The 12,451-nt window shown below is 44.4% G+C and overlaps 1 protein-coding gene across 5 annotated transcripts in view; it reads left to right on the forward strand.

Annotated features, from left to right (window-relative positions):
- sema6dl (sema domain, transmembrane domain (TM), and cytoplasmic domain, (semaphorin) 6D, like) overlaps positions 1–12,451 on the forward strand; it is a 35,147-nt gene that overhangs the window by 6,686 nt on the left and 16,010 nt on the right. For all 5 annotated transcript variants that reach the window (XM_045209251.1, XM_045209253.1, XM_045209254.1 and 2 more), the window contains exons 2-9: positions 4,648–4,821; positions 5,661–5,833; positions 7,816–7,878; positions 8,405–8,506; positions 8,637–8,727; positions 8,953–9,072; positions 9,450–9,538; positions 12,136–12,353. In XM_045209251.1, coding sequence (XP_045065186.1) covers positions 4,710–4,821; positions 5,661–5,833; positions 7,816–7,878; positions 8,405–8,506; positions 8,637–8,727; positions 8,953–9,072; positions 9,450–9,538; positions 12,136–12,353 — 968 coding nt within the window. In that variant the 5' untranslated portion in view covers positions 4,648–4,709. The remainder of the gene's footprint in view (positions 1–4,647; positions 4,822–5,660; positions 5,834–7,815; positions 7,879–8,404; positions 8,507–8,636; positions 8,728–8,952; positions 9,073–9,449; positions 9,539–12,135; positions 12,354–12,451) is intronic.

Genomic DNA, 12,451 nt, shown 5'->3' on the forward strand with positions numbered 1-12,451 from the left:
AGAGCCTGCCAATGAGCAACAACCAGCCAACAACACCCGCCACACACACACACACACACACACACACACACCCTCCTCTTGGTGTTTAAACAGAGTGAGTCTGAGCCAACAACATCAGCAGTGGGAGAGTGATTGTAGGATACTGAAAAGCCTGTAATAACAGACAGAGAGAGGAGAGAGGAGGAGGGGAAGGCTGAACAGGACAGAGTTGCGTGACTAGCTCTATTCCTGCGTCTCAGGGCCTGTCGAGGCCTACGGACACGCACACGTGCACACACACACACACACACTCTGCAGGGCAGGAATAGGATAGTGAATAGGGAACATGTTAGGTTGGCCTCAGATTGAGGGTAATTTTAGCAGGCTGACCCCTCCATGTCTCCCCTTCCTCTCCCTCTCTGTTCTGTTTTACATTAGAGCTGCTCAAGAAAGACTGCTACTCCACCACTAGGCATCATGGGAAGTTACAGCCCAAGTGTTTTTCTCTGGAACAGTTTAGAGAGCCACAATAACAGAGAGAGGGAATTTTAAAAAGAATGAGAGAGAGTAAAAGAAAAAGAGGAAGGAAGGAAGGAAGGAAGGAAGGAAGGAAGGAAGGAAGGAAGGAAGGAAGGAAGGAAGGAAGGAAGAAACAGAGAGTTAGAGAGGGAGAGAATCCTTAAGAAGGGAGGTTAATGATTTACCTGTGAATAAATGATTAACCTGTGAAAGGAGCCTTGTCGTCTCTTGAAGCAGCCTTGAGGCTGTATAGTAATGCTCTATAATGATCATATCATTTCCCATGGTTTATACTTTTATTGATTGTATCTGTATTCATTGTTTTCTTCTTAGCTATTTAATTATCAGTTGTTGTCTCGAGAACTGTTTGGAAAAGAAGACGTTTTATCTAGGGCAACTTTTTGGAATTGATATGATGATCTGGATTGTAGGGAAAGTAACAGCAGCAGGGATAGTGCCAGATTTAGGCAATTAAGCTAGCATGCTAGCTGTTCTGGTAGACTTCCAGTCAATGCACTAATGCTAGTTAGCAATGGCTCGCGAAACTACAGTGCCTTCAGAGAGTATTCACAGCCCTAGACCTTTTCCACATTTTGATTTGTTACAGCCTACATTTTAAAATGGGTTAAATTGAGATTTGGTGTCACTGATCTACACACAATACCCCATAATGTCAAAGTGGAGTTATGTTTTTAGAAATGAAAACTGAAAAGTCAGTTAAGAACAAATTCTTATTGACAATGAAGGCCTACACCGGCCAATTGTGCGCCGCCCTATGGGACTCCCAATCACGGCCGGTTGTGATAAAGCCTGGACTCGAACCAGGGGGTCTGTAGTGACGCCTCAAAGCACTGAGATGCAGTGCCTTAGACCACTGCGCCACTCGGGAGCCCATAAGCATTCAACCCTTTTGTTATGGCAAGCCTAAATAAGTTCAGGAGTAAAAATGTGCTTACAAGTCACATAATAAGTTGCATGGACTCACTCTGTGTGCAATAATAGTGTTTAAATGACTACCCCATCTCTGTACCCCACACATACAATTATCTGTAAGGTCCCTCAGTCGAGCAGTGAATATCAAGCACAGATTCAACCACAAAGACCAGGGAAGGAAACCGCTCAGGGATTTCACCATGAGGCCAATGGTGACTTTAAAACAGTTACAGAGTTGAATGTCTGTGATATGAGAAAACGGAGGATGGATCAACAACATTGTAGTTACTCCACAATACTAACATAAATTACAGAGTGAAAAGAAGGAAGCCTGTACAGAATAAAAATATTCCCAAACATGGATCCTGTTTGCAATAAGGCACTGAAGTAAAACTGTTAAAAATGTTTTTTTGTCCTGAATACAAAGCGTTAGCCTCCCGTGTAGCTCAGTTGGTAGAGCATGGCGCTTGCAATGCCAGGGTTGTGGGTTGGATTCCCACGTGGGGCCAGTATGAAAAATGTATGCAGTCACTAACTGATAGTCGCTCTGGATAAGAGCGTCTGCTAAATGACTAAAATGTAAATGTAAAAATGTTATGTTTGGGGCAAATCCAACACAACACAACACTGAGTACCACTCTTCATATTTTTAAGCATGGTGGTGGCTGCATCATGTTATGGGTATGCTTGTCATCGGCAAGGACTAGGGAGTTTTTTAGGATAAAAATAAACCGAATAGAGCTAACCACAGGCAAAATCCGAGAGGAAAACTTGGTTCAGTCTGTTTTCCAACAGACACTGGGAGACAAATGTACCTTTTAGCAGGACAATTACCTAAAGGCCAAATATACACTGGAGTTGTTACTAAGACGACATGGAATGTTGTTGAGTGGCCTAGTTACAGTTTTGACTTAAATCGGCTTGAAAATCTATGGTAAGACTTGAAAATGTCTGTCTAGCAATGATCAAGAACCAACTTGACAGAATAATGGGCAAATATTGTACAATCCAGGTGAGCAAAGCTCTTAGAGACTTACCCAGGAAGACTCACAGCTGTAATCGCTGCCAAAGGTGATTCTAACATGTAATGACCCAGGGGGTTGAATACTTATCTAATCAACATACTGTATATTCATTAGTGTTATATTTTCCATATTAAAAAAAATATGATGTTCACATTTTTCTTCCACTTTGACATTACAGAGTACTTTGTGTAGATTTGTTGATTTAAAAAAAAGACAATTCAATCCATTTTAATTCCACTTTGTAACACAACAACGTGGAAAAAGGGGTGTGGATAGTTTTTGAAGGCACTGTACCTTTAACTTCCTTCAAACTGCATGCAGAGACATAACATTTGTATCCATAAGTTCATCTGACTCTGGGTAAGTAGAAAAAGGTTTTAAATGCCACTATCTCACATTATCCCTTTAAGTAGCTAAAGCGGCATGTCCCCCCATGTTGTTGTCTCTACTTTTCTCTCTTTCTCCTCTCCTCTCTATCGATTCCTCTTCTCCCCTGGTTAGGGTGAGGGATGAAATTGCTGGCAGTTGCAGATCAGTGAATTGTTCGGTATAGACCTGTGAATCGTTCGGTATAGATATATGAATTGTTCGGTATGGATCAGTTAATCGTTTGTGTATGGGATATCCTGTAGCCAGCCTCATCTATGTGTGTTAGATCACCAGAGAGATCTTTCTGCTCTGATGCTCTGATTGCTGAAACATCAGAACTCTAATTTCTCCACTAACACCACTAATTGAAGAGAAGAGCAGTTCTGCTCAGCCAGCTGGCGCTGGGCTGGTTCCTCCCAGCAGTAGTGCATCCGTACTTCCATAGTGGCTGGCGATGCATCACTGCCAGTCATACTGCTTGGTGTGACTCTCTCTCTGTCTCACTCTCTGTCTCACTCTTTGTCTCACTCTCTGTCTCACTCTTTGTCTCACTCTCTGTCTCTCTCTCTGTCTCTCTCTCTGTCTCTCTCTGTCTCTCTCTGTCTGTCTCTCTGTCTCTCTCTCTGTCTGTCTCTCTGTCTCTCTCTCTGTCTCTCTCTCTGTCTCTCTCTCTGTCTCTCTCTCTGTCTCTCTTGCTCTCTGTCATCACCACAGTGATATAACCCTCCTCAGGCCACTCTAACAGACAGATAGATACCATAGATCTAAGGCTGTGTGTATTCAGCCAGCTAACAGTATCAGACAGGAAGAGTAGATTTAGCCTGCAGTGTGTTGATTGTTCCATCCGATCCCCCAGCAGACATCATCATTCTCATTGGTCAACTGTGCTGCTCTAACGATGACATCTAATATTCCTTACATCTAAAGTCGATGTAATATAATGTTCCTTAGGTAAACTGCTGTGGTGTGTTAACCTATAGAGGCTGCTGTAGTTAGTATAATAGTTAATATAGGTAAACATGTATATAAACCTAGTGAGGCGTACATCCTGACTGGATCAATCAGATACTAATGGGCTGGCCAGACAGACACACCGGCTGCTGCCAGCTAGCTCTGCTCTGAAGCAGGTGGACCTTGGGCTAATTGAAAACGTGTCAATACTGGTTTGTGTGCGTGTGGCCGTGTGCGCACAGAGATGGCGTGCTTATCAGTGGTACACTGGGATATTCTGCTTGTGTGCACACTTTTGTGTGTGTGTGTCTCAGTGTGCTGCTGGCTAATCCATCCCCCCTGTGTGTGTGTGTGTGTGTGTGTGTGTTGTTTAGTGGTAAATTGTGTATATCCATTCAGACTGTCCACATTAATAATTTGTTTGTCTTATAAATATTTGACTGGACGTTCATTAAAATGCACACACACGCCGTCTCTAAAGGGCGGCTGCCACTCCCACATAACACACACACACACACACACAGACAGACACACAGTAGCTGATCAGGTCATCCGAGGTACTGCTCATGTCATAAATGATCTCAACTTAAAACCACTAAACATTCAAACGGATCTACAATACACCCTGGTACAATAGTCCCTGGTAAAAACAGTTTACATGTAAAAGGGGTTCAGAGAGTGAGAAGGAGAGAGAAATGGAGTGTGTGTGTATGTGTGAGAGAGATATAGAGAGCGATTACAGAAAATGACAGTGAAAAATATTATTTTAAATATACATTTGGTGTCAATACTGAATTCTGTTAGCTTCTGTTAGTTCTAGACTTTCCTGACCATTTCTGTATTTCATGACTGATCGTCTCTGTGTTTCCAGGTAACATCTTGTTGGGTGAGAACCAGGCAGGAAGGAGTGGTCTCAGACCAGAAGCAGCAGTCATGGTTTGGAGAGCAGGCCTTCTATTCAGCATACTGCTAGCTACAGCCACACACACCCTGTCTGCCAGCTTCCCAGAGGATAGTATACCCCTGGACATTGTCGACGCACACTGTGAGTACACACAGACACACACACACACACACACACACACACACACACACAGACATACTGCACACACATGCACGCACGCTTGCACGCACCCTGTTGTCATTAATTATGTGTCCCATTGTCCTGCATGTATCAGTGAACAGTGTATTGATGGTGTACTGTAAGGTCTTCATGGTAATGTAATGTGCTGACTTATCAGACATTGTATGCCCCCGTATAAAATCAATCCTGTCCATCGTCAGCTCAGGCATTAACTAGATTCCCTTCCTCTGTGATGTACACAGGGAATACAAAGACTGCTGAGCTGGCCTACCGTAACTCTCACAAACACACACACACACACACACACACACACACACACACAGAGTCTTGTACAACTAACCTTGTAGGGACATACAATTCAGTCTCATTCAAAATCCTATTTTCCCTAAACCTAACCCTAGCTCCTAACCCTAAACCTAATTCTAACCTTAACCCTAAACCCCCTTAGAAATAGCATTTGACCTTGGGGCTAACAAAATGTCCCCAGTTGGTCAAAAAACATTCTGTGTACTATACTTGTGGGGACTTCTGGTCCCCACAAGTATAGTTAAACATGTCCACACACACACACACACACCACCGTGCTGTATCAGCAGCCTGCATTACATTACTGAAAGATTTCTATAAAGCTGTAACACACGACATGTTTACGCTTAATCAATAACCTGATTGCTAGTGTGTGGCCCTCTGAGAAACAGAGAAGGTGTGTGTGTGTGTGTGTGTGTGTGTGTGTAGCACTCTGAAAGCTTACGTGTGTGTGTGTGTGATCTCTGACTAACGTGTGTGTATGTGTATTTCAGCCTCGCGGCAGTACCCAGTGTTCCGAGGTCGTCTGTCGGGGAACGAGTCACAGCACAGACTGGACTTCCAACTGATGACCAAGATACAGGATACACTGTTCATCGCTGGCAGAGACCAGGTGTATCTAGTGAGTCTCCGAGAATCCTACAGGAATGAGATCATTCCCTACAGGGTAAGTCTGTCTAACCACAAGTTAATCACAGAGTTACACACAATTCCTCTGTAGAAAACACTACCACATCAATCACACAATTAACAGGCTATAAATGAGAGTGGAAATGGGTCTTTCTAAAATAATGGGGCCAATTTCAAAATGGTTTCATGCAGTTCCTCATGTGTAAATAGATTGGATGCATGCATGGCCATTTTTCTGTAGCCTATGTGGCTTACGCAGGGATACATAATAAAGCCATGAATAGCGGTAGCTTTAATCTCACCATTTGAATCTCACCATCGCTGTTTTTATAATGAGAAAGTGACCAAAAACCAGGTTCCTTTTTTAATGGAAGAATTTGTATGGGAAGCCAACAGATGTTGTCGTTTACATTTTAGTCATTTAGCAGACGCTCTTATCCAGAGCGACTTACAGTAGTGAGTTCATACATTTTCATACTTTTCTTGTACTGGTCCCCCGTGGGAATCGAACCCACAACTCTGGTGCTGCAAGCGCCATGCTCTACCAACTGAGCCTCATAATAACCGCACATGGTTTTTCCACAACAGAGTAGAGCAACACCCTTCAATTGAAGCGGCGGGAAACAAATGAAAGTGACCACATCTCTCACAAAAACGGATCAAAATGAAATCACAGATAATTATAAGGGAGCAGGAGAACTTATAAATTGGCTACAATAATTACAAGGACTTTTCAAGCACCAGATTGAGGAAATGTCTGATTTTCAAGGTAGGCCTATTCCAGGTCTTGAATTTCTGAGCTCCAAATTCAAGTTCAAAGTAGGTTACTTCAAGCCCCTTGTATTGTTTAAAATTGCAGGTATAACATGGAAAACAAAATGTATTTGTCATGTTATTTCATTACCAGATCCTACTGTGAATGTCATTTGTTGTCATTATATCCGGAATAATGAATAGGAATAGCGTTAGGTGTTGCGCACAGTAGACTCAGTGTCCAATCCGCGGTACAAAAACATATGAAAACATGAACTCATTACCTTAATGTTTTCTTTGTTAAAATCTAATGAGACCCTGCTGTAAATCAAGCAGATAACAACAGGTGATCAACATCAATTCAATAGGGATATTAGATCCAACGTGGATCCAGGAACAACTTTCTTCACCGGTGTAACGAATGAGACACCAAAATATTCTTGACATTTCTCGCAAACACCTGTTTTCCAGCACTTGGGCTCTTGTTGCATCGCATGCGCTATCACAACAGCTGTTCGTTCATCACTTGACGAAAATTCCTTCCTGGATCAGATGATGTAAGAAAATATCACGGCGTAACTAATCAACTGGACACCAAATGCGCATCCAACAAGGATTATGCATAATTATTGAAGAACCACGTTAATGACAGTATCAATTTAGGTTTTAAGTATCAAGGTAAGGTGACTCTTTCGGTTAGAAGCATTCGATTTTGCAATCGCATACATCATTTGGGATTTGTGTGCCCATAAAAACTGTTTTCAACACGTAACAAAAGGAGACACGAAATGTTACGTAGTTACACTGCATTTCTGAGATCACTATACAAAAAAACTGTCCAACAGCTAGATCCAGGATTCTTACAAGGTTAAAGTTCAATGTCTAATTTAACAGATTCATGCTTAAGATATGATATAACGACACTTACACTGCCATAAATGCAAGGACAGAAAAGTAATGTTTTATGTCACATGATTTTGGACAGATCCGTCAAGACGCCAACCATGATAAAGGGTTAAACAGGTTTTAAATCAACTTGTGAATTTGATTGAATATAGCTATGATCCCCCCCTTATATCTTCATGTAATGACATGAAAGAAAATGGGCAGATTATTATCAATGACTTATCAACAACTGTAACAAGTTGTCCAGTGTAGGAAATCCCATATACTAAAGTGTATGTGTGTGCTTGCCTGAATGTGCATGCCACAATGTGTGTGTGTTTCTAAATGTGTGTGTGTGTGTGTGTGTGTTCATGTTTACAGAAGTTAACATGGAGGTCAGGCGAGGCAGACAGAAAGAACTGTGCCATGAAGGGGAAACACAGAGTAAGACTTTACTATACTTATTATTATACTATGTTTCTATAATTACTATACACTGCCTTTCTACTGTCTACTATAGACTCTCTCTACCCTTGGCTTTACCTCTCACCTCATAATGTCTTGTCATTATAGCTACTGGCTATAGCTACCATTTTAATTACTGGCTATACCTTCCATTATAGCGAAATGGGTTTAGCAGGCATCCTTGTAATATTATCTCTCTCTCTCTCTCCCTTCTCATCTCTTTCCCTTCTCATCTCTCTCTCTTCCCATCTCTCTCTCTCTTCCCATCTCTCTCTCCCTTCCCATCTCTCTCTCTCATCTCTCTCCCTTCCCATCTCTCTCCCTTCTCATCTCTCTCTCTTCCCATCTCTCTCTCCCTTCCCATCTCTCTCTCATCTCTCTCTCTCTCTCTCTCTCTCTCTCTCTCTCTCTCTCTCATCTCTCTCGCTCTCTCTCTCCCTTTCCATCTCTCTCTCTCTCTCTCTCCCTTCCCATCTCTCTCCCTCCCCCTCTCTTTCTCCTCCAGGATGAGTGTCATAACTACATCAAGGTTCTGGTTCCCAGAAATGATGACCTGGTGTTCATCTGTGGAACTAATGGCTTCAACCCCATGTGCCGATACTACAGGGTAAGACAACAGCAGAGTGTGTGTGTGTGAGAAACGTTCTCTCTCCCTCCTGCTCTGCCTCGATAAGCACCAATTGTTTACTATGCAGTCTGTGTGTCTTTGTTAACGACGCGTGTGTCTTTGTGTGTAGCTGGATAACCTGGAGTTTGACGGGGAGGAAATCAGCGGACTGGCACGATGCCCGTTTGACGCCAAGCAGACCAACGTCGCTCTGTTCGCTGGTATGACCACATACACACACACACACACACACACACACACACACACACACACACACACACACACACACACACACACACACACACTGTGGCCATAGCAACTAGGGTTCATAAGGTGCCACATTGTCAGTGTGTAAACAAACAGTTTGAACTAGGGTGCTAGATCGACGTGTCCAGTATGACAGAATGCAATGTGTTTGTCTGACCTGTGTGTGTGTGTTGTTTCAGACGGGAAGCTGTACTCGGCGACGGTTGCTGACTTCCTGGCGAGCGACGCAGTGATCTACCGTAGTATGGGTGACGGCTCGGCCCTCAGGACCATCAAATACGACTCCAAATGGCTGAAAGGTAAACACAGCAGTGTGTGTGTGTGTGTGTGTGTGTGTGGTGGCAGCCGTCTCTGTCCATGTCCCTGTCCTGTGAAGACGTCCTGTAGCTCTACTCTGTCAGACTATCTAGGTCAACTCTGTCACACACAGCTGTTACAGGAACACTGAAATATTCAGGATGGAGGGAGAGAGGGAAATAGGGAGAGAGAAAGAGAAGTGGGGAAGGAGGGAGAGGGGAGGAGAACAGAGAGAGAGGGAGAAATGGTTAGGAGAGAGACAGAGAGAGTCTGAAGGGAGGACAGAGATAGTTATGTATAGAAAGAGGTACAAGTAGAAATGGAGGGAGAGACAAAAGAGACGTGACAATGTAAAACCTCTGTCCCCTCTCTCTTCCAGAGCCCCATTTCCTGCATGCAGTGGATTATGGGAACTACGTCTACTTCTTCTACAGAGAGATCGCAGCGGAACACAACAACCTGGGCAAGGTAAGACGCACACACATACGTACACACGCAAACACGCACACATATGTGCACACACAGTTTACTAGACAACATTGTGTATTATAAATATGTATTTATTATAAATAGTAAACACTATATTACCAGACAACAGATAGTGTTGTAGAAAAGTGCTGAGTACAGCAGAAGGTAGTGACTGAACTGTAGGTCAAACTACTTTACATGTAAACCCTTTACCCATGGAGAGGATTCACACACACACAACACACACACACACACACACACACACACACCACCCTTGGTGGTAATGGATGTTTTCTGCAGCTATTAGTATGATTTAGCCGCCGCGGTCCTCAGATTTACCCATGATGCATCATTCAGAGAATGGGCGGCCAGGCTGAAACCGCGGGCTGATAAATCTTTTAGCGCTAGTAATGCTGGCGTGTGTGTTTGTGTATGTCCCTGTGTGTGCGTGGCGTACGTGTGTGTGTGTGTCAATGCTGATGGGCCTGGGATGACACCTGGGCAGATGGAGCTTTGCACTGGTCAATTATTAAAGCTGTTTCTGCTGACTGCTTCACACACTTCATTTAAACCACAATACTCACCCAGAGCTCTAGCCCTAGTCCCCCACAACCCTGTCCTATAGCCCAGCCCTGGACTTCTACCCTAGACTTCTACCCTAGACTTCTACCCTAGACTTCTACCCTAGACTTCTACCCTAGACTTCTACCCTAGACTTCTACCCTAGACTTCTACCATAGACTTCTACTCTTAGACGTCTACCTGGTCCTAGCCTCATTTACCGCAACACTGTAAAACCTATAACTCTCCTCCTAGCCTCTATCATATAGCCCAGTCCCACTCCTATAGCCCAGCCTCTATCATATAGCCCAGTCCCAGTCCTATAGCCCAGCCTCTATCATATAGTCCAGTCCTATAGCCCAGCCTCTATCATATAGTCCAGTCCCAGTCCTATAGCCCAGCCTCTATCATATAGTCCAGTCCTATAGCCCAGCCCCTATCATATAGTCCAGTCCCAGTCCTATAGCCCAGCCTCTATCATATAGCCCAGTCCCAGTCCTATAGCCCAGCCTCTATCATATAGTCCAGTCCTCAGCCCAGCCTCTATCATATAGTCCAGTCCTATAGCCCAGCCTCTATCATATAGTCCAGTCCTATAGCCCAGCCTCTATCATATAGTCCAGTCCTATAGCCCAGCCTCTATCATATAGCCCAGTCCCAGTCCTATAGCCCAGCCTCTATCATATAGTCCAGTCCCAGTCCTATAGCCCAGCCTCTATCATATAGCCCAGTCCTATAGCCCAGCCTCTATCATATAGTCCAGTCCTATAGCCCAGCCTCTATCATATAGTCCCAGTCCTATAGCCCAGCCCCTATCATATAGTCCAGTCCTATAGCCCAGCCTCTATCATATAGCCCAGTCCTATAGCCCAGCCCCTATCATATAGCCCAGTCCCAGTCCTATAGCCCAGCCTCTATCATATAGCCCAGTCCTATAGCCCAGCCTCTATCATATAGTCCAGTCCTATAGCCCAGCCTCTATCATATAGTCCAGTCCTATAGCCCAGCCTCTATCATATAGCCCAGTCCTATAGCCCAGCCCCTATCATATAGTCCAGTCCCAGTCCTATAGCCCAGCCTCTATCATATAGCCCAGTCCCAGTCCTATAGCCCAGCCCCTATCATATAGCCCAGTCCTCCTATAGCCCAGCCTCTATCATATAGTCCAGTCCTATAGCCCAGCCTCTATCATATAGCCCAGTCCTATAGCCCAGCCTCTATCATATAGCCCAGTCCCAGTCCTATAGCCCAGCCCCTATCATATAGTCAGTCCCAGTCCTATAGCCCAGCCCCTATCATATAGTCCCAGTCCTATAGCCCAGCCTCTATCATATAGCCCAGTCCTATAGCCCAGCCCCTATCATATAGCCCAGTCCTATAGCCCAGCCTCTATCATATAGCCCAGTCCTATAGCCCAGCCTCTATCATATAGTCCAGTCCTATAGCCCAGCCCCTATCATATAGCCCAGTCCTATAGCCCAGCCCCTATCATATAGTCCAGTCCTATAGCCCAGTCTCTATCATATAGCCCAGTCCTATAGCCCAGCCTCTATCATATAGTCCAGTCCTATAGCCCAGCCTCTATCATATAGTCCACTCCTATAGCCCAGCTCTTTCCTAGTTCTAGGTTAATCAGACTGGGTCAAGAGGTGTGTGTGAATCAGGTTTAGGGTCAAGAGGTGTGTGTGAATCAGGTTTAGGGTCAAGAGGTGTGTGTGAATCAGGTTTAGGGTCAAGAGGTGTGTGTGAATCAGGTTTAGGGTCAAGGTTTAGGGTCAAGAGGTATGTGTGACTCAGGTTTAGGGTCAAGAGTTGTGTGTGTGTGTGTGTGGGTGAGGCGTTTGTTCAATCGGAGCGCTTCAAACAAATGTCCTCTCTGACACAAGGTCCTGGATAAGCGTCAGTGTGCGTCACACTGTGAGGCCACCGGATGAGGAAGATGTATTATTTAGAGGGTGGAAGTGTTTTAGTGATGTTGATTCCAGAGTCTCACTTTTTCTCTTCTCTCCCTCCCCTGCTCCCCCTTTCGTCTCCAGGCGGTCTACTCCAGAGTGGCTCGTATCTGTAAGAACGACGTAGGCGGGTCCCAGCGTGTGTTGGAGAAACACTGGACGTCCTTCGTCAAGGCCAGACTCAACTGTTCTGTTCCCGGAGAATCCTTCTTCTACTTCGATGTTCTACAGTCCATCACTGACATCATCAACATCAACGGAGTTCCTTCTGTGGTGGGAGTCTTCACTACACAGATGAACAGGTAAGGATGGACACACTGAGAGTGTATCCCAAATGGCACCCTGTTCTCTTTATAGTGCACTACTTTTGACTAGGGAGCATAGGGCTCTGGTCAAAAGT

This window comes from Coregonus clupeaformis, chromosome 29, assembly GCF_020615455.1.
Source record: "Coregonus clupeaformis isolate EN_2021a chromosome 29, ASM2061545v1, whole genome shotgun sequence".
Lineage (NCBI taxonomy): Eukaryota > Metazoa > Chordata > Actinopteri > Salmoniformes > Salmonidae > Coregonus > Coregonus clupeaformis.